Source organism: Cydia splendana, chromosome 21, assembly GCF_910591565.1.
Source record: "Cydia splendana chromosome 21, ilCydSple1.2, whole genome shotgun sequence".
In the NCBI taxonomy this organism is placed as follows: domain Eukaryota; kingdom Metazoa; phylum Arthropoda; class Insecta; order Lepidoptera; family Tortricidae; genus Cydia; species Cydia splendana.
This window is the reverse complement of record NC_085980.1, coordinates 1,146,491-1,168,573: the sequence shown is the minus strand read 5'-3', so window position 1 is coordinate 1,168,573 and position 22,083 is coordinate 1,146,491. Positions and strand designations below refer to the sequence as shown.

At 38.1% G+C, this 22,083-nt stretch overlaps 2 protein-coding genes, 1 long non-coding RNA gene and 1 other non-coding gene across 5 annotated transcripts in view; 1 reads left to right on the top strand and 3 right to left on the bottom strand.

The window, feature by feature from the left end:
* LOC134801122 (alpha-2 adrenergic receptor) overlaps positions 1–22,083 on the top strand; it is a 670,379-nt gene that overhangs the window by 312,434 nt on the left and 335,862 nt on the right. For both annotated transcript variants that reach the window (XM_063773657.1, XM_063773656.1), the window contains exon 4: positions 3,372–3,515. In XM_063773657.1, the coding sequence (XP_063629727.1) occupies positions 3,372–3,515 (144 nt within the window). The remainder of the gene's footprint in view (positions 1–3,371; positions 3,516–22,083) is intronic.
* LOC134801197 (uncharacterized) overlaps positions 1–22,083 on the bottom strand; it is a 369,363-nt gene that overhangs the window by 262,656 nt on the left and 84,624 nt on the right. The gene's annotated exons all lie outside the window — the stretch shown is intronic.
* On the bottom strand, positions 6,324–6,395 carry Trnaa-ggc (transfer RNA alanine (anticodon GGC)). Its single transcript has one exon. It is a non-coding gene; the product is annotated as a tRNA-Ala (tRNA).
* Positions 7,173–9,583, bottom strand: LOC134801318 (uncharacterized). Its single transcript, XM_063773861.1, has 2 exons — positions 9,187–9,583; positions 7,173–8,892 (listed from the first exon to the last, which is right to left on the bottom strand). The coding sequence occupies exons 1-2, from the start codon at positions 9,581–9,583 to the stop codon at positions 7,643–7,645; spliced, it is 1,647 nt and encodes a 548-aa protein (XP_063629931.1). The 3' UTR covers positions 7,173–7,642.

Here is a 22,083-nt window from a genome sequence, read left to right as displayed (position 1 = left end):
TGGTTGTTTTCTATGTATATAAGTATGTATTTATCTATACAAGTATGTATATCGTCGCCTAGTACCCATATGACAAGCTTTGCTTAGTTTGGGGCTAGGTTTGATCTGTGTAAGATGTCCCCTAATATTTATTTATTTATTTATTTATTTCTCCTACCCTTCAACCGGAGGCCCTGCCACCCGAAGGGATATTGATTAGATTGATTGCAATTTATTTTCTCGACCAAAATTCCGTTACAAAGATATATTTCATGTTTTCAGAAAAATGCGGTCGGGTACAAAAGTAACAAAGCCGTATAGGTACAAAAGTAACATTTACATCCCATACAATATATACCTATTGAATCTAATATGGTGTCACATGCTTAATGCGTCAATGATGATTTAAACCAGGGCTCGCCAAACCCCGGCCCGCGGGCCAAATCCGGCCCGCGAAGCGTTCCAATCCGGCCCGCCGACAGCGGTCCAATCCGGCCCGCGGAAGGCAGGCTCCAGGTGTTCAGCCCTATCAGTATCAGTTCAGCAGCAACCAGATACACCCTCCCCCCCCCCCCCTCGGCGCCGACGGAAAAGTTTGGAGACCCCTGATTTAAACGATGTATGCCATATTTGTGAGTGAAAAAACTCTGACCCTGAATTATCTGAGTAGAAAACATGTTTATAACAGAATAATTGACCTCATCACTTGAAATAAAAACAATTTCTAACGAGGACTTAATATTGATTTGTTTTCTTAAAATGCTAATGTTTATGTAGTTAAAATGCAAATATTAAAGTGTGTGATCAATAATAATTTACATATTTAATTAGTACTTTTTTGATTTGATATACCTATCATATTATGTTAATTACAGCCCACTGTGTCTTGTTACTTTTGACCCACACGTGTTACTTTCTGCACGCCAACGGGTCATGAGTAACAAAAGATGATTTTTTAGTCACTCTGGTACTTACATACAAAATACACAATTATAAGGTTAATCAAGATGTTAATGTACAGAACATGCAATGAAGTTATATATGACTACATTAATTTCATCAAAATAATAACGGTTAGCCAGAAACTAAGTTCAAAGTACAAAGTGTTGCGTTTCTCCCCGCTCTCCCCTACGCATCCAAAATTACTGTCCACCTATGTTCATCACTACATTTTTGCAAACATATCGTTATCTTTATCAATAAATAAAGTCCTGGCAGGGTGGAAATTTAATTTTGGCGGATTGTTTTTCTCTGCATCTGACTGTACAGCTACGCCAAATTTTTGGTAAACTTACGGTTATATGCTCAGAATCAGAATCTGTGTAGTTATTTAGTACGGAAATACTTAAGATATATGGACATTCCTCTGGTCCTTGAACTACGTCCAAAAGAGAGGTATGGGCACTGTGAATTACATCTCGCTTTGTGTGGTAGGACACAGCACAGCGGATGTCATTCCAGATCTAGAGCAGAGCTCAACCTTACAGAAATCTGCAGCCAAATAACACTAGATCCTACTCATAGTATTGTTCCTGCCGGTGAGTATGGTTGCCAGTTATCAACGAGGGTGCGGAGGGTTAGGCACGGCAACGCGCATGTACCTAACACCTCTGGAGTTGCAGGCGTCCATAGGCTACGGAGACTGCTTACCATCAGACGGGCCGTATGCTTGTTTGTCATCGACGAGGTATAAAAAATAAAATTAAATATGCACAGAATATAATTGAACTAGAAACTTTGTTTTATTTTATAGTAAATTTGGATAACAATCGATACATAGACAATCACAGTAAACCAGTCCGCAACGGTATTGGCCTGTCAGCCTCGTAGGCAAGTATATCCCGGCCTCACGAGCCGCAAAAACTCACTAGGACTGAGGCTAGACCATAGTCGTTTATTTATTCTTGATTTCATGAAGGTTTGCAGAACAGCACGTAACCGCATTATATATCTGGGCGGACCTCACAGCAACAAGATAGGTGTACCGCTTCAAGATTTTCAAGTAGTACACGAAATATTTACATATCGTTCCGTATTAATAGGTAATATTTGAAGATCAAAAGTTCTCTAACATAAATACAAGATCACAAAATTGTCATCACAATCAGTTCATTGACGTTGACGTACAGAAGTCACATGGGTACGTTTTTAAAATTACGCAATATTAGGTAATACCAGCATAATGAAAATTAACTCCAATCAGTAAGTATGAGTCTTCAAACTTTTTTCTTTTTAAGCGGGGTTTGAAGGAGCAAATTACTTAAATGATTTTAGAACCGTATTGTTTTGAGATAGTTTACTGCGTTTTTCAATAATTATCCCCCGTAAACAACAACAAATCAAATTTAAGATGAGACCCGAGCTCTATGTGATGATAATTAATTTACCCTATTTTTTTAAATACAATTTGTCTACTGGTATACTTTTTCGTATACGTATATGATTTAATGTCAAAATAATTGCAAAACCCAACTGTCAGTTTAGTGCGCCCCGCGATAGGACCGCCTTCGTTCAAGCCCAGCGGGCATCTGATCAAAGAAGTTGCGTGCACGGGACCGCTGATATCATGTTTTTGAACTTATTTATTTAATGTTAAATTAAAAAAAAAAGTAATCGCGGAATTCGCTCAAGCATAAAATTGCGCGTTATTAGAAGCAATTTTCATATTTTTATCTTTTGTGCACAAATTGTTACGAATGTTTAAAGTCCGTTTTAGACCTATGTTCGTGATCGTTTTCTATCGAGCAAAAGTCAAAAACTTAGGATTCGAATCGCGGAAGTCACTAGAAAAAGCCCTCAAGATTGTTAATTGAATGTATGGCAGCCGTATTGTGATCCAAAAAAGAGCTACGGCTTTTTAAAAACTTCGTTTTCTGAACCCACTGCACCTTAATCCAGTACCCCTAGTGTAAATTTCACTCGATAACGTGACGTGACGTACGCGTTTGCGTTAAGTGTATTTTGTATAGGAAAATTCCAAAACGTCCCGCTTGGCGCGCTGTTCAAAATCCCATACAAAAATAGACATAACGTATAATAATAAATGTATACTATATTCTTCACTGTTCGATACATTCATCGATCGATATTTAAAATTACCTTTGACGTTTCAAGACGTTGTCTCCGTAGTCTCAGAGAAAGACTGGCTAAAGTTCATCAACATCTTCTCGCTGCGCAACTGCTTGGTCTTGACTGTCTACTCGTATTTGAATGTTTTGCACACTAGAGCCCTTACCATGAGTCACTGACAGTGTCAAAACTCTCAAGTCAAAACTGACATACAAGTACGCAACCGTCTACGTAATTTACTTTACTAGGTACCTATGTCACTCGGTCGATACATAACACTAAATACTACCGATACTAACGATATTATTTTTGTTTGTCCCCAGGCGGTCGACTACCTAAAGACGCGGACGCCAGCACGCGCTGCCCTCATGATAGCGGCTGTCTGGCTAATGTCCGCTTTGGTCTGCATCCCCCCACTCCTGGGCTGGCGGGTCACCAGGCCGCCGCAGCAGTTTCCACAGTGCAAGGTAATGGATCTTCTTCTTCTTCATCGTTTCCTCGTGAAGAATCGCGACCACATGAGGTACTTGTTTTGTGCACCAAGGCTCCCCATTCTGCACTGTTTGCCGCCGTATTAGGACGGCGCCTGTGCAGTTCCCTGGTAGGAGTGGTAGGCCTTCTTTACAATATCTACCCAGCGGGTTAGTGGATGTCCACTAATGTAACGAATCGATAAACATACTAATAATTATGTTTATTACTGTATGTAAACCTCGTTTGAATCCGTCGGAAAGACATTTAGACCACTTTTTTATACCTATCCGGTTCAAAGGACCAAATATTAAAACCAAGTTTCCTTTTTAGGTAACTTTATAATATTGCTTACCTAATCTTAACATACCAAAATTAAAAAGTTTAAGTGTGAATAACAAACATCAAAAAGAGTGCCTACAAAGATTTTGAACTGAAATCAAAAAAATGAGCGACATATTTCTTTTGAACATCGCAAAAAACGTCCCAATAATCAACAAAATACTTCCCGTTCCAGAAATTTTATCACCAACTTAATTAAAGAACAAAAACGCCAAACGAACGTTCGGGATTCGAAAAATGCGTTCATTATTACCATTGAATTAAGTATCAGTCGCGTCCATTCGACGGTTTGTTACGTAAAAATTCAAGTTTTCGTCAGCAATTAATATGGTGTATGCGATTTTCAGCATATTCACTCCGTGAAATTCAGTGACCGTTATAGATAGCTCGCTAGATAGAGTAAAGTGAGTAAACTTATATAACGAATACAATTTGCACATTTTAAAAAGAATACTCATACTCATTTGTTTGTAAAGACATTTTACACGACATGAAAGAAAATATAATAATAACAAAGGAATAATCGGAAAACATAATATTGATGGAGAATATAGCAAATTAAAAAAAGTATTTCAAGTCCCTATAGGCTGCGGTGGACGCTTAAGAAATCTTAAGATCAAGTTTTACATACTTACACGATTTTTACTCGCCCTTTTTCCTTTGCACAACAATATTTAGGGACGAAACCAGCACCAGAGGGCCTACCGCAAACCACGTTCGACGTGTTGCCTCCCTGTCACACTTACGTACGAATTTACAAGTGCGACAGAGAGGCAGCATGTCGTAGGCCCTCAGACATTGATATGTGTTACGTACCTAAATGATCATGCCAAGTACCATGTATCGTAGGCATGTCAGCTTAACATGAGAGCGTAACTTCTATTGTATGAGAGCGGTTTTTTGGCGGCGGATTTGTGTGACTCTTAATGACTACTTGGAATAAGTGGAATACCTCTAAAATCGAAATTTAGTCATCTATCTCACTGTCGCAAGAATATGGAAGAGCGATAGAGAGGTAAATAACCGCGGTCGGCCTCTGATGTCAGCGGTGAGTGTGTCATAATTGACGGGGTTTTAGCCTAACCGATAAATGTTCGTATTTCGTGTTTCTTCTAGTAGGGGATCTAGGTACAGGTGATCCACGTCCCGCGTTCATTCGTTGCATTTTCGCTGTGACCCCGTTCGTGACGTCACACTCTTTCACACATCATTTGCTTTAAATGTAGTATTTTTTCGTCTGTTTTTTAATAACACGAGGGAACGTATGATTTTATATGCGAGTTCGCGTTTTTAATGGAAAATTCGTGTTAAATCGTGGATATACGGAGCTTTTGGAGAGTGTTTATGACGAGAATTTTCACCGTATTTATTTTGTGGTTTTGCCCATCACGTCCGTTCCATACAGAATAATCGCTTACCTTTTAGGGGTCACTTTTATAAAACCTAGAGCCCGATTCAGATGTAATATTTTGTTATGGTTTTGATCTTATTTTCATACGACCTTGAAGATCGCTCACGCTGATTAGTGCATGCAAAATGAAGTAAATGTCGTGCGTGAGATGCGTGATCACCAAGACGATGGTAAAGGTATCAAAACCAGCTCAAATCCGTAACCGATTGTTAAATTACACATAATCTAAACATAAAAAAAATATAGAAGTAGCCTCTTGCAAAAAAAAACTAAACTGAATTTAAACTAAAAGCCCGGCCGGACTGCCCCCGACGCAAAGGTGGCCATCATGCTTGCTGCGTTGCCGCGTTGGATTGCGATGGACAACCTTTGCATCAGGAAAAACCCTATGGTCATACATAATTATGGTCCTACTTTCAAGAGCACTTTCCATGCGTATGTCAAAAAATTAAAGGGCCATATGTACTGTAAAACGTTGTACGATACATGTGCGGATAGGGAACTCCCTTCGGTCGTGTTTTAATTTATTGCCACTTGTTGCGAATTTCCTCACACTTGTATCAAAATGTACTATATATTATGTCTGGTACTTGTTTTCATTGCTCTAGTAAATTGTAATATTAAGAAATTCGAGCGAGAGTAAGAATTTCCAAATCTCGGTCAAGTTTAATTCACAGATCTCTTACTAAGCTCTAAACGTCACATTAGACTATAAACATTGAAACTATCTGAGTTATACCATCATATAACCTAAGTTCTTACTCAGATTTTTTTTTACTAGCCTACTTTGGTGTCCCACTGCTGGGCAAACGTTTTCGTCGTTTTCTCCACTCAACCCTATCATCGGCATTTTCCCACCATTTGGGGTAGAATGCGTCCAAGTCGTCCCGCTTTCTCCACGACCTAAGCTCCTAATATGGTGACCATAATTTAGCTAACGCAAATTTGAATATATATTTTTTTTTATTGTGGGACGTACCACATTATTACAATCTATAAATTGTAAATACAGATGTCAATCACAATGAAAAAATCAACGATGATCAAACTCTGGCCAACGTGGGACTCGAACCCACATCCTTGGATTGCCGGTCCAATGCGTTACCAATTCCTCCAGCTGACCTTCCGTCAATCAACGCGAATTTAGTCATTGCAACTGTGACAACGTCACTAGCGACATCTGCATTCTAAGGTTTATAACTCACTCGCTCGGTTAACTTAGCTAACTCAGTTATGAAATTAACTCCTAAATAAACATAAAATCAATTCACTAACTCCGTAACACGCCACCAACTTTTCGGAAGTAATGGCATTGTGTCGCCAACTGTACGCACTTGCTTCACTAAGAGCCTGTGTCGCTGATTGTACACAGAATACTACAGACGACCCACTTAAATAAATTAAGTTTAGCAAGTTAGCGGAGAAGTTTACAGGTCTTTCTAAATTTGTATTTCAAAGTAACAAGAACAGAGATTCTTCACTACAATACTTCCTCGAAATACTTCATTTTCTTAGAGTCAAAGACGAGTAGGTACCTACCGACAAATTAAAATAAAATAAATGAATATTAGGGGGACATCTTACACACATCAACCTAGCCCCAAACGCAAAGCTTGTACTATGGATGCTAGGCGACGATAAACATACTTATATACATAGATAAATACATACTTATATTACATTGAAAAGGTCTTGGCCTTCATAGGTAGATTGTGGACTGTAAGTTAAAGATTTCAAATAGGAAAAATTGAGTTTTATTTAGAAACCACACAAAAGATGCTTGTGAAAATTAAAGAAGTGCCGCTATGGCAACTAAATAACAATATTTATAATATTTCAAATAAAGAACCTTTAGTTCTTCTTTTTAATGTTGCTAACATTATTGCGCCACGAGGATTATATGAAATTAAATAAAATTAAGTGCGTATGTTAATATGAGCAACATTTAACATGAGTCATTACAATTCAATTAATATAACTTACATTTTAAAGAAAACAACTGATGATCTGGTAATCAACACAAATGTTAACATATATAAACAAAAGGACTTTGTTTACAGAATTTAAGAATTAACCATTTGACATTCCTTAGTAGTCATTCTAATTTGAACCGTAATTCTTTTAATTATGATGGCAAGTATGTTGCCGCTACCTTTACAATAGGCATTTTAAACACATTAAACTAAAGATCTGGCTAAGTTAAGTAATCTATAGGCAGTACACATATTTTTAATAGACCTATTGTGAATATGACCGCTTTGCCAAGGGTTGCTCAACTGCGCGTACTATGCCGTCCTTCCCCGGAACAAGTTAATTACCCTCGCCATAGGCTACTCGAGAGGAGGTGAATTGTCACTACGTATTATGATACTACGAATACCGAACTCGCACGAAGCAGTGAACCGTGGTGCAGGCATGAAACACATCAGGTGAGTTGTAGCAACGGCATTCAGTCTGTTTGGATTTTTTTCTTGCAGGTAGCTGCATTCGACCACCGATGATCACGCCAAATGATGTCTGCACTAGTGTAGGACCTTGTGGCGTAGCGGCGCATGCTATTGAAGTACTTGAAGCTGCAGCACTCGAGGTTGTAAAGCTCGGTGCCTGAGTACTTGCACTGCCCGCAGTCACGATAGGCTGTTTGGTTGCTTGGTCTCCATTATTCTTCGTCTGCGTCAGAAGAATCTGAAAGAAGACACCAGCATCTAGCAGCAAATCCACATCACCACGCTTATTAAAATTCTCATCGGCTAATTTGCAGTTAGTAGGCAATGTTATGTGCGACTTGTTAATAGGAATCTGTGGCAACTTTGTTGTTATTTTATCAACAACCTTGCAATTGACATTTATTTTGAATGGATAAACAGCAGAATGCACATCAAGGTTTATACATTTGTCAATCGCATGCTTGGCATTATTGATACCAGTTATTTTAGAACTAGTATTTTGCATCGGTAATCCCAATTTGTCCACAATCCTCTGTGTAATGAACGATGCCTGTGAGCAACCATCTAACAATGCCTTGCAATATATTGCTAGCCCTGACTTAGTAATCAGCTTGACTCGAGCAGAAGGCAATATTATATTATGGGCTCTATTCCTAGTTGCAGACAAAGTTACAGAAGGAGTAGGCTTGTCTTGATGCAATAAGCTATTGTGCTGTAGCTTGCACACCTTACACCGAAAATGAAATTTGCATTTGCGCTTGTGTTGAGACAAACAAATCTTACACAAGTTGTTTGTTGAAGCAAACTCCATGCGTTTATGAATGGAAGCTAAATTAAAACTCGGGCAATTATATAATCTGTGTGCACACTTACAGTATAAACATTGCAGCTGAGGCTGATGCGCGGACGGCTTTGCTTGTGCAGCTACAGAATGGCTGACAAAGCTCTGCGAGGGCCCCTTCTGCACGTCAGTGTTTTCAAATGCTAGGGCACGTTTTTCCACGTAACCTAGGAATTCTTTTACCGTGGGCGACATATTGTTATTTCGCTCCAGTTGAAATGCTCTGTAGGTAGGCAGGTCAATCTTCTTAGATAGGATGCAAATTATTATGGCATCCCACTTATCTACCGGCTCACCCAGGTTTTGCAGAGCAGCAAGATGCTGTTTGACAACTGAAATGAAATTTCGTAAATTAGTGACATTAGATCGCGTGATTGTAGGCATATCTAGTAGTGTATTAACATGTTCTTGCGTAATTCGAACTTTATTATCGTATCGTTCCTTCAGTAAGCGCAGTGCTTCTGGGTAGCTGTTGTCTTCTAATGGCAGATTTTTTATTAAATCGAGCGGTTCATCACTTAAAAAACCTTTAAGATAATACAGCTTCTGCACCGCTGAAAAGGAAGTACACTTATCGATCATGGCTGTGAACATGTTTGTAAATTCGTAATATTCTGTGTATTTACCTGTGAATGTTTTTATGACGACTCGAGGCAGTTTGAGGTTCTCCGACTTGACACTTACGCCATTTTCGCTGCTGCTGGTAGCGCTCACTTGAGGAGGATTGTCCCGTAGGCGGATAACATTTATGATGCTATCTAACTGTGCTAAAATGTAGTTATCTTCCACCTCCTCGTCATCGGTGGCGAGAGTAGCTGGTGGGGAGGAAAAAAGCGAGGCAACCTTGCTAGTGAGGCGCTCATATTCGCGAAAGGCTTCTAGAAGCCTAGTTTTCTTTGCTTGCACTAACTCTATCGGCGAATTTATGAGCGCTTCTCGGTCAAAGCTGGTTTTTAAACGTGTGATTGAGCCTTTGGCGCGACCTCGCGCGGCTATTGCCTCTTTTTGTTCGGTGTCTGACATTTTTACAATTCTGTATAAAATGCTCTAAACAATCACTACACTTTACAATCACTAAACAATATTACACTACTAGAATACACTAATACACGAGTCACAAGTAATTTACTAATACGGTAAATAAATTGAATTGTTCAAACACGAAACGAATTAATGGCGTCGTCGCGTTATCGCTGTGTGATGAATCGCAGTGTTGCGTTCTCTCGGCGTTGACGTACGGCGCTGCGATTGGTCGAGGAACTCGAGGATTGCGCAATGCTGCCGCCCGCACGAGCACGAAGGGATGCGTTCAGATTGCACGTTGACTACACGAGACGAATGTTTCTTGCACGCGCTGAGAGCGCTAGTTGGTGCATCATAGCGTTTCATTCATATGAATCTTGCGTTTTTCTTCGTATTGCGCCGCTCGGCTTTGCAAGACGGCGAAAGAAAAAACGATGATTTTACTCTTCTTTTATTGCGCCGTTGGCGAGAAGAATGAAATATATTGCATTCTTTATCATTTATAATGCGCCGCTCAGGACTTCAATAAGTCGGCGTGATAAAGAATGATTTCTGACCTTCAATGTAGTTTATTGCGTGATTCCATCTTCGGCACTGATTTTTTCCTTAGAAGGACCATATGAAAAGGTCTTGGCCTTCACAATGCCTTCACATGATGTTGGACTTTAAAATTGGTGAAAATAAAATATTAAAATGTAAAAATAGAAAACACGCTACATTGTCGTAGGAAAGAAATTGAAGAAGTGCCGCTATGGCAACTAAATAACAATATTTATAATATTTCAAATAAAGAACCTTTAGTTCTTCTTTTTAATGTTGCTAACAACATAGAAAACACTCATGACTCAGGAACAAATATTTGTGTTCATCACACGAATAAATGCCCTTACCGGGAGTCGAAGCCAGGACCATCGGCTTCACAGGCAGGATTACTACCCAATTAGTCAACGTTACTCGTTTTATTCGAAAAAACGCGTATTTATAAACTAAAATAGATATCACATATTAAAGAAAAACTGACGTAGCCCTCCAGTGGTAAAGGCCGGATTCGAACCGGCGTCTTTAGCTATCTGGGCTAACGCCAGGAACCCAAAAGGGGCCCACTGATTAACATTCCGCCGGACGGTATCGGCCTGTCAGTTAGAACAAAATTTTGACAGTTCCGTATAACTGACAGGCCGATACCGTCCGGCGGACTGTTAATCAGTGGGCCCCTTAAGTGGATCAAGTTAGTCTGTGACCGTACGTGCTTGCACCTCCTATACGAATCCCTAAGTTTCAAATAATAAAGTGGACTTAATTTTATATTAAAGAAACAATGGAAAAAAGGATCACTTCGGAAGAGACTCAAACTTGTGAACTTGGAACATCGGTCCGATCACTCCTAACCAACTAAGCTACCGAAGTTTACCAGAATAGTCCAAATCTTTCCATTCCTTCCTTCTTGTTTGCTAGCCTTAGGCGCATAGCGACTCTAATTTTATTCTTTATAATATAAAAATCTATATCAACACCTGAGGATGCCTAAGAAGGCAAAGTGGAGAATATTGAGCAGAAAAGCGGACCCTGGCGCTAGGCCGGGAAAACACTAGGTTGAAGAAGAAGAAGATAAAAATCTATATATAAAATAATTTAAAAAAGTGGACCATCTGTAAACCCTACTCTGTGTACTTTTCGCCGGAGCGGCATTACTTAAAACTTGTGTCATTGTCGTTTTGCCTAATTTGCTCAAGTTGACGCCAAGTGTTGGGCGTGAAACAATACGGGCTTGGATTAGGGGGGCGGCGGGGTAAGTGCCCACCCGCAGTTACCCTGAGAAGCGGAAATTCGTTGCTTATACGTAATAATTAATAATACTTGGAGTCAGAAGATGTACTATATATACAGATGAACATATGGACGGACATGTGAAACTACAAACTGTGTCACTTACAGACATGTATAAATATATTACTTTTCGCTAAGTAAAAGTTGTCGGGAAGAGATCTCTTTTTAGCGATAAGACAGCATGTTGTTCACCTCCACTTGAGTTGTTCTATTCTCTGTATTATTAAATTTTCTTCTCCTCCACATGTAATCTCTTTTCATCCGTCACCTTTAGGGCCCAACACTCTGATCCATGCATGACAGGTCTTATGACGATTCTATAAATTTTACCCTTTAAGACGAAACAGGAGCTGAATTTTAAATATTTTAGGTAAATATACCCGTCTCGCTAACGGAAGCGGCACCTAAAATTAGTGCGATAAGGACAAGGCGAAAAATCCTGCGTAAAAATCTCAAAAATCGAGGTTCCGTACTCCTCTGTTTCCTCCTCCAAAACTTAACCAATCATAACCAAATTTGGAAATCTAAATGATTATTAAATTATCTGTGTCGGACCGTTTTGCTGTCTTGGCTAATTGATATCAGTTTTGAATGCCACGCCTCTCATTGCGGCATAGTCAATTAGGCCATTTTGGCCATTTTTGAAGGGCTCTAGCGCCTTAAAAAAACAAAAATATCAAAAAAAGCAAAACGGTCCGACACAGATATTGACAATATTAATCTGTGTTGAAAAAATCATTGCTCTAGCTTCAAAAACCACGGAGGAAAACGAGGAGTACGTTTGTATGGAGAAATGACCACTCCCGTTGGCTCTTAATCGAAGGGGCATTCGGGCGTCGCAGATGGTTCCCGTGAACAGTCGCCGTGTCATCTATCCTAACCTAAACTACAGTATAAGTAAAACCTAGTATACAAAATACAGATAAAGAATTAAAAAAACTAAACGAAAAAGTATGCGAGCACAGGTTGACTTTATATCGCGAAATTTTTGAACGGCTCCTCAACACTACCGCGTTGCTCGCGCGTTCAAGCGCTATTGGTCCAGGGCTATAACCGCGAAAATCGAAGTTCGCAAATTACGGGCATTTTTCTCTGTCACTCTAATTACGCCTTCATTGGAGTAAAAGAGAAAGATCCCCGCAATTTGCGAATTTCGGTTTTCGCGGTAGCCCCTCAGGATTTAAGAATGACCGACCGCATAGACTGAGTACTGCATCACATGCATAGGTGTTGTAGTTTTCAAGAATTTTGGCTCGTCTCAATCATGACGTGTTTCAATTGTGTCCGTTCTACCCTACACATAAGTTAATGTCTAGCAGCCGAGTCTAGCAGTTATAGCACATTAGCTTGTAAAGAACAGCTAACATTAAAAATAAGTTTTCGTACGGTCAGCAGCAGACGCTATAAATAAAGAAAACGAGATTATTTCTGTAGCCGGCGTTAGTTCTAAAAGGGAGGTTGTAAATCTCTGGAAATTAGCTGTTAGCCTTGTTTCTTGGGAAATACTGAAATGGCACGCTAATATTACGTTTTACTATTTAATGTAAAACGTAATATTAGCGTGCTATATTCGTGCGTATTTTCTCTTTTATTTTTTATTTATTGCATATTCCTGTGTTAGAATTTCTATTGTTGATACTATTGTTACCAAATGGAGAGCTCACACCTAGGAGAGGAGGAATCACTGACTCTCGAGTTACAGGCTTGGACCTAGTTCGGGAGGCAGAGGCTCAACCCCACTACCTAAATGTGTTACAAACCTGATACACCTCTTTTATATTGTTAATATTTTTTATAATGTGAAATGTAACGTTTAAGGTTTCAAGCAATAAAGATTTATTTATTTAGTGTTGATACTTGCTGAAGCTTGACAAGTTTTTATTAAGGCGTTGTCTGGATTAAAGCTAGGTATTAGTTACAATAAGGCAAAATATTTATTACCTAGCGTGAAATGTATTTAAATGTCAAGTTTAAGTTTTTGACGTTTATGAGTTCTGAACACACCCTGATGCTGATGAGTGATGATTAAAGATAATATTTAAGCTAATTTAATGTTTTATATGTATTTATTTAATAGTGTTGTAATAAAAATTGGAACTAACCGTCTCAAAAAAAAAGTTGATAGCTACCTATTTACTATTTAACTATTTACAGTTAATGAGGCATATGCCAGCTTACAATTTACAAACATAAGTGTAACTACATATTATTAAATCACATTTACAACCGGGTCTATCGCGAATTTAATTTATTACCTTTATTTACCGACGTTTCGACACAGGTTTCACTGGTCATGGTCGCGGCTAACACAAAAAAATATCAAAAAAAATGTTATAAGTGTAACTAGTTAACATCTCAAATCAAAACATTTGACAAAATAATTTGATTTGTTCCCTAAGTCTGACTACACTGATTACTCAAAAACACAAATTAAAATAATTTCATAAAATAGCATTTTCTATACAGGGTGGCCCGTTTTCATTGTCCGTGATTATTATGTTATTATTCTGGAACTACTAAAGTTGTTTATTATAACTTTGTTTATACCTACGAATGAACCTCCAGGTCTATTTGTTATTTATTTTTGTCTCTGTACATTGTGTACAGTACAATATTATAGTATGTATGTATCAAAGACATATGTAACTTCGTATAAGATGAATAAAGTCTAAGGAAAAAACGTGCCTCGGAAATCAAGAAAAAGTCATTCTCGGATAGATGGCGCACACGCTTTTGGCCTATGCTCGGCTAGATGGCGTGACGACACCGTTTCATATTTAACAATTTTAACACATAGATATCAGTGAATGAACATGGGTCAAAATGATAAAAAAATAATAAAATCATTTATCCCTATACAATACATTTTTTGATAATTTTATACGTTTTCGTTTTGAGTTTTAGTCGTGTGTCGATAGATGGCAGTAAATTTACTGTGACTACAAAATTTACTATGACAGGACCCCTCTATACTATCTATTCTCTTTGGTATGTATAGTATGTAGTGTGTAGTATGTATGTGTGTATGTAATAGTATATACCTATATATGCTGATTACGACTGTTTGTGTTCTAAATAATAATAAAAAAACATTCCCCAAGTTACAATATTAACTTCGTGTATATTGTTTATAGTCAAGGTCGAACTATAAAGTATGCATAAGTAGATACACACAAAAAAGCGACGGCAACGGATCTGCTCATGTATGTTTAATGTGACGTCACTTCAAAGAGAATGGCTGCGGAAGAAAACTAAACGAAAAAGTCGGTAAATGTGCAATGGGGACCCTGAAATAGATTCTTTTGATAAACAATGCCTGACTTATATCTTTAAAGCTAGGTATACCTACCTTAAAATGGTATAATGATTGGACATTTGATACGGCACGACATCAACTTCTTTAAAACCATCATAGAAGGCAAAATAAAAGGACAGAGAGGCAGGGGCAGACCAAGACGTAGCCACGTAGAGCAAATAAAAGAAAAAGCTGGTGTCGTGTGTCGTGTCGTATCAAGAGGTCAAGGATATGGCATACGAGAGGGAGAAATTTAATGGTAAACACTCCACCGAGAAGAGGTAACTCTTAAATTGAAAACGATACCTACCTTGGAATGGAAGTGGAATTCTGTGGGTTGCGAGGGTTTCAAGTGCCGATAAAAAAGTATTATAAATATTAAATACCCATCTTAAACGGGGTCGGTCACGTTTTTCAAATCGAAAATTCGTCTCTTTTACTCTAAAACGAGAAGCATCATAAAATCGCCGATAAAAAAAATGCTGTAAAGAAAAACTGTTTAATTTATGATTAGCAAAATATTAGATATAAAATAGTTTCACTTAAAGATTACTGTTTTAGGGAACTATTTTAACAGAATCGGCCTCCCACTTTTATTACATACCTGAGTCGTAAACGGAACTTTCCCTGCGTTTTATTATTCATAAAGATTATGCGTTGGTCCATATTGGGTGTCCGTACCCTCCTTATTAGAACCTCATATGAGAGTGATAAATTTCATATGGTTAAGCTCTTTTGGGGTGGAAGCTAACTGTAATGTTAAGGTTGTAAAAATAGTAATTTGTGTACGGATGTCATTTAGTAAAAGGTTGCACTACTGTTTATAAATTTGGGGTGTGTTTACGCAAATTTATGTCATAATGTTCTAAGCAATGATGATGGGTTACAATGGTCCAGAAAAAGATAATTTTCTCCGTTAACATAATAATTATAAAAAATAATGATTTGTATACATTTGAACGTGCCTACTGTGTACAGCGAGACGCAAAAGTGTAACCCTGTGTATTTATTTAAATAATCAGGCTACAGCAAGAAAATTAGATAAAATGCTTACTAATAGATACAAAAATCAACTTTCCTGAGAGCAAAATATAATACGTGTACTTAGCTTAACACCCGTCTGCAGCAAAGCCAAAAAATATATAAATTTGTTTTATTACACTGTTTGTGTACAATGTCGATATTTCACCCTGTATGCCTTAACACAGCGCCGTGTCACATTGACATTTCTACATTCGACAAATTTTAAAAGAAAATGACGCAGGTGCAGACAGGTGAATTCAATTTTTCCTGGCCCGCGGCCAAACACGACTTATCAGGCCGGCAATGTTTGGAGGAAAGTTACGCGTTTTTTGTTTCAATGTACTTTGTGTGACGAGATAGGCGTTTGAAATGGTTTGAGGGTGAATGTTATTTCTGTATGTTGAACTTTTTACGTATCTATTTAAACTAGACTGGACACGCTGCCGCGTGTCTAGATGAGTGACAAAAACTGTATTTTGTTTTTCTTTTTGGGATGTTTGACATGACAAGTTTGAGATACAATTCTTTTAGGGAAATTCTTTTTTTTTACCATTTTCTTTGCGTATTGACGAGATAGGCGGTGTTCATGGTTTGAATAGAATGTTATTTTTATAACTTAGATTTTTTACATATTGAATGAGTGACAAAAGCTGCATTAAATTACGCATTTAGTTTGTTTTTATTGGGATGTTTTATCGTGACAGATTTTAAACTCGAATAATTAAGGAAAATTCAGTGCTTTTCAAGTTATAATACCTGCCATCAAATTAACTAACGAATTCCGGACCAATATAATGATTTCTAAAAGTCGATTGCACAATTTATAGTACATTGCGATACAAGTACGAAAAATAGGAAATACTCAACGAGTGGCGATAAATTAAAACATACCCGAAAGGAGTATAATATTGTTGACGTAATTTTTTTGATAATTATGACAAATGGTGTAAAAATTAAAACGACAACGATCGCAAAATATAAAATTAATATTGTCATTATTAAAATCTTTATTTACATACAAGATATATACAGTGGTACTACTAAACTAAATTAATAACTAGCTTAAATCCAAAACCAGCGGGCCGTATGCTTGATTGCCACCGATGTGGTATAAAAAAATAGGCCCTTGATGCATTGTACCAAGGATGCTGGCGGCATTTCCTCGCTGTATCGCAATGCTGATACGTTGTGCGAGGTAGCCGCCATATTGACATGGATAAAAACTCACATCTCCACTCAATTCGCAAAGTAACAGCTCAAAATTTAACTCCAAAAGGGCGTTATCAATCCTTTTCGTCCTTCTCTTTCGTTAAATCATTTCCGTGGAATAATCAACGTTTTTCGGCACGCCCGAGGTTTTTATGAGGGTTTAGAGCCTATTAGGGGTTTTTTAATTTTTACTTAACATGTTTCTGGACCCTGATTTGATTGGGGTACGGATTAGGAAAAGGAAATACTTTTTTGTGATTAGTTGAATGAATCAGCATTCTAGTTTAAAATTGAACCGCTAGTGTAAATTTTATTCGATAGCGTGACTTTGCGTTTGCGTTATGTCTATTTTTGTATAGGATTTTGAACAGCGCGCCAAGCGGGACGTTTGGAAACTCTAGATCCCATGCAAAATGACACTTAAGGCAAATACGTACGCTATTGAATGAAATTCACACTGAAAGTTGTGTCCGAATCTAACTCTAAGCTATAACTTTTTCGGAAAGTACTTATGGGCCATTTTATTTAAAGTTGTCCCCTACACTTTTTTTTTTAATTTGTGAATTTATATGTTATTTCTACTCAGAATCGCGAGCTCTTTCTATCCTAATAGGAGAAAAAAAGTGTCCCAAGGTTTTTTCCCATTCCGTTGCCATTTTTTCATAGACTTTGTATGGCGGTTTCGGAATGGAAAGATCGAAAAATGTTTGGAAATCTTGGAACACTTTTTTTCTCCTATTAGGATCAAAAAAGCTCATGATTCTGAGTAGAAATAACATAAAAAATCCCAATTTTGAAAAAAAAAGTGTAGGGGACAACATTAAATAAAATGGCCCTTATATCACAACTAATGTCCCGAGTGACATAATAATTCAGTTCACTTTATTGTAATAATGATTATAATATTTAAAAACGCATTTAACCGATTTTCAAGACCGTGATATCCCATAAGAGCTCCGCGAACAGTTTTGTGCGGAGCTCTAAAAATTACATGTACTTATTACGTCATAATAGGGTATTCTACAGTATTTAAAATAAATTATTTTACACCATGCATAAAGTAAAGCACCAGAAGGTTAATAGAGAAACGTGGACAGCAGTTATTTTTAGACACACTTTCTATTTTTAAACCCGTATGTAACTATAAAGAGTAGGTAATTTCATTGTGACGTCACATGCTAGTGTTTCATATAAATTCCATAGTATCAAAATTGTTTTGACAGCTAGAAAAAATAAACTGATTTGACTAGTAGTCAAATACCCTATTTTATCGATATCGACTGTCATAAATGTCACTTGTCGTCGCACTCTTTACACGGTGAACGAAATTGCACCCGTCAAACCGAGGTATAAACTGGGCTATCGAAGTTCGCAAATGGGGGGCATCTTTCTCTGCCACTCAATTAAGCCTTCGTTGGAGTAAAAGAGAAAGATCCCCGCAATTTGCGAATTTCGGTTTTCGCGGTAGGCATTCTGTCGCCTGCGGTATTTTCGGACCGATAAGACCTCGAATCTTCGGGAAAAGAGCGTACTCCCATCTTAAAGATTGGCAGAGCACTTGCAAGTCTTGCGACCCCTCTGGTATTGCCATATCCATGGACGACAGTAATTGCCTACCATCAGGCGATTTGCGCGTTTGCCTTCTGTCATAAAAAATATGTTTTTATTTTGTACAAAACGCTGTAATTTTTCAAATCTGTTAAATATTTAGCGGCGCGTGACTAATCGTACGATTGCGGGATTAGTTGCTCTCGAAATTAAACTCCGCAAATGGGTTCGGATAGATTTTATTCTGTCTGTTTTACAATTAAAATATAATCCAAGTCATTGTTAAACCATCACTGTATTGTGCAATGCTTGCTGTAGTGTGCGTGCCCCGCGGCCTGACTTACGCGGATGTAGGATGTAGGATCCTACTATCCTAGGAGGATATCGGATCGGACAATGTGAAAACGCTCTCAGCCAGTCTTTATTCGAAATCACGGGGACAACACCGTCCTTGAAACACTTCTTTCTCCGTGTTTTTTTTTCATTTCATCTGGGGTCGGCCTTCCGAATATTTTTCCGCCATTCGGCTCTGTCACACGGGTCAGCTGGAATTGTCTCTGACAGTCTTTGATGGTTTCACCACCAAGTTGCTTTTTAGGCGTCCTTTAGGCTGTTTAACTATGTCAATGTTTAATGCGATTTTAACCCTTTTCCAGGCATAGTACGATTTATCGGCTATACATACGCGCCACTAGAATTTCAACTTTAGCATTCCGATTTTAGATTCAAATTAGATTGCACTTTCGGGAAATTTGACTTGTCTTCAAATTAATAAATTTTCGGGAAAACCTTGTAGATTGGTGCGGCCTGGAAAAGGGTTAGTTGGGTGGTTTTTGTCCCGGCGCATGATATGTCCATATCAACGCTTGGCTTTCTTGCAGTTTTTCCGGAATTGGTGCCACTTTAAAGCTACCTCTTACAAACTCATTTCTAATTTTGTCCAGTTTAGTCACACCTCCAACGCCGTCCTCGAAACGTCGGGGAAAATTTTAAAACTTATTTCTATGCAATTAACGGCGCGATTCGGAAATTCATTAGAGATTCACTAGATATGAAATAGTAAAGATATGTGACGTCCCACGGGTAAAGTTACCTTATGGCGGTTGGCGCTTACGCTATTAAGTATTTACGCCGCTATGCGACGTAATCGCCAGCCGCCATAATAAGGTACCTTTACCCGTGGGACTTCACATATCTTGACTAAGTCATATCTAGTGAATCTCTAATTCATTTAAAATGGCGCCGTAAGTTCCATTTTAGTATTAGTTATAAAGTGTCGTGAAAGCTTAAATCAGTGTAATGTTTACTGTTTTCTCCGGGGTTAAGTCGGAGGTCGGAGGTTTTTCCGTCCCCGTGACGTCACGGCAAGTTAGGCGCCCTTAGGATTTAGTCTATGAGAGGAATACTTGTTCGCATTCCACATTTTATTGCACTGTGTCGCGAGTCACGAGATGTAGCGATTTTTATTTTTATTTTAACCCCCGACGCAAAAAGAGGGGTGTTATAGGCCCCGTGCATGAACTATAGTGGGCAGCATAGGAGCCGCCAGATTTTTGGCGCGAGGCGAGAGTTTATGCTTCCGATATGTAGCCCACAAGATAGCAGAACCTACTATGCACGAGGAAACGTACCGACGAGAACGGTAGATGGTGGCACTTGCTTTAGCAATGTACATGTGATTCAGGCCACAAGATGGTAGACCCTCGGTCTGGTCCCTATATGTTTGACGAGAATGTCTGTCTGTGGCATCGTAGCTCTAAAAAGGATGGCCTATTTTGATGTGGTATTTTATGTGAAAGCGAGTTTCGTTGCGGTAAATCGGAAACTGTGTCGATCCAGAGATCGTACCTATATATGCGAGCAGTCAGACTTCATCAATGAATTCTTCGTAATAGGGAACAAATCAAATTATTATGTTAAATATTTTTTGATTGTTTTTTATTAAGTATGGCTTCTTCTTAAAATGCAACGTGCTTGTGAAACCGCTGGAGTTGTAACCATTCCTAGCCTGCCATATCCGTTTACTATGAGGGGAATTCGTGGCGAAACCTAAATATCGCTTATGAATCTATGTCACCTATAGGATAATAATACTACTTTTGATAGCAATAAAAGTGGGTGACTTTGTATAGTTATAAATCCATTATTAAGTTACCCCCTTTCATGACTATTGATTGTACCTACTTAAAATACAAAATATGTAAAAAAAATTTAGCTTTTCTTCGTACTCAATCACCATTTAAGTATTATCTCGTATTTCTGATACTTATAACGGGAGCTTTAAGCTATATTCCAAACATTCTCTCGTGACTTAAACCACCAGCCCCTTAAATAAAAGGCGCCGTGCGTTCCAGGCGTGCTTCGCCTTAAACGACCTTTCTTAATATTCCTCGCTCTGTGGCGATTGTACACTAGGCCCTGCATTAGAGCATTTTGAACTTTATTTGTATGTCGTTATGAGCTAATTTTGAATAACTTATATGGCAACTGTACAGTCCAATACACTTTAAGATATTTTAAGCTATGTTTGTATAGGATTAAGAGCTATATTTGAATGGATTTGAGGTCGGTTAATGTATTCCTTTCAGAGCTTAGACCGTGACACGCTTATGGTTGTAATATGTAATCTCAGAAATGTTACATATGTGTTTGTGCTTATATGTTAGTATTGTATTATGATATAATTTAAGCATGTAACGCTAATTAAACAAACCAAAGGAGGCGGTAGAACGAGAAGGCCCCCAACAAGGTGGGCCTTATATTAAGGTTTACTGGTAGAGAATGCCTCATGGCATTAAGTTAGCCTTTTGTACATTAAGTTGTTCTGTTGTGCAATAAAGTTTAAATAAAAAAATTAAGGTGCAACGATCTTTCACCATCAAGGACCCATAATAATATGATATGGTTGCTATAGAATGTTATGTAACTTATAACATTCTTTTTATTACTAATATTAATGTAGGGTGACTGCTATAGTCAATAGCCACTACATAGTAATTAGCCACTTCTAACAAATCAGAAAAATACAAACCAATTGAGGCCTTATTCTTAAGAGTGGCCAGTTACTATGTAGTAGCCAATAACTAGGTATAGTAGTCACCCTATGGGTAGGTATATAAAGGAATAAAGGAAAAAGAAAACGAGACTTTCGACTAAAAACTACACTCAAAATGGTTCATCTATTTAGGAGCTACGAAGCCAAAGACGACAAATACACATGTTGAACTTATGATCCCCTCCTTTCCCATCAGGAGTTAGACACAATTTTATTATAAAACGTAATTTGGAACTAATCCTTAATTGTATAAAAGGCTTAATTTTAATTGGAGGTAAAGTACCCCGGATAAATCTTAAGTTAAATCTAAACAGAAGCCGTAATGTTCACATAACCTTAACGACCTTTTCTAAATCGGCCAAGGCTTTGGCGGGCCTAATTTACACCAGTCAACGGAGTTCATTTTTCAAGTGAGATTTCTGCTACACAAATACAGGTGCAGTGCATAATTGTTTACCATCGTATTTTCTCGGAAACGTTCGTATTTGTCATGCTACTTTGGTCAACCTCAGTACTTTTTGTGCCGAGACTGACTGAAATAGA

Excerpts from the sequence above, each read along its gene's own strand:
- LOC134801318 (XM_063773861.1), bottom strand. The coding sequence starts at position 9,583 with ATGTCAGACACCGAACAAAAAGAGGCAATAGCCGCGCGAGGTCGCGCC. Across the intron at positions 8,893-9,186 it reads CGTCATAAAAACATTCACAG|TTGTCAAACAGCATCTTGCT; the intron begins GTAAATACACAG and ends ATTTCATTTCAG.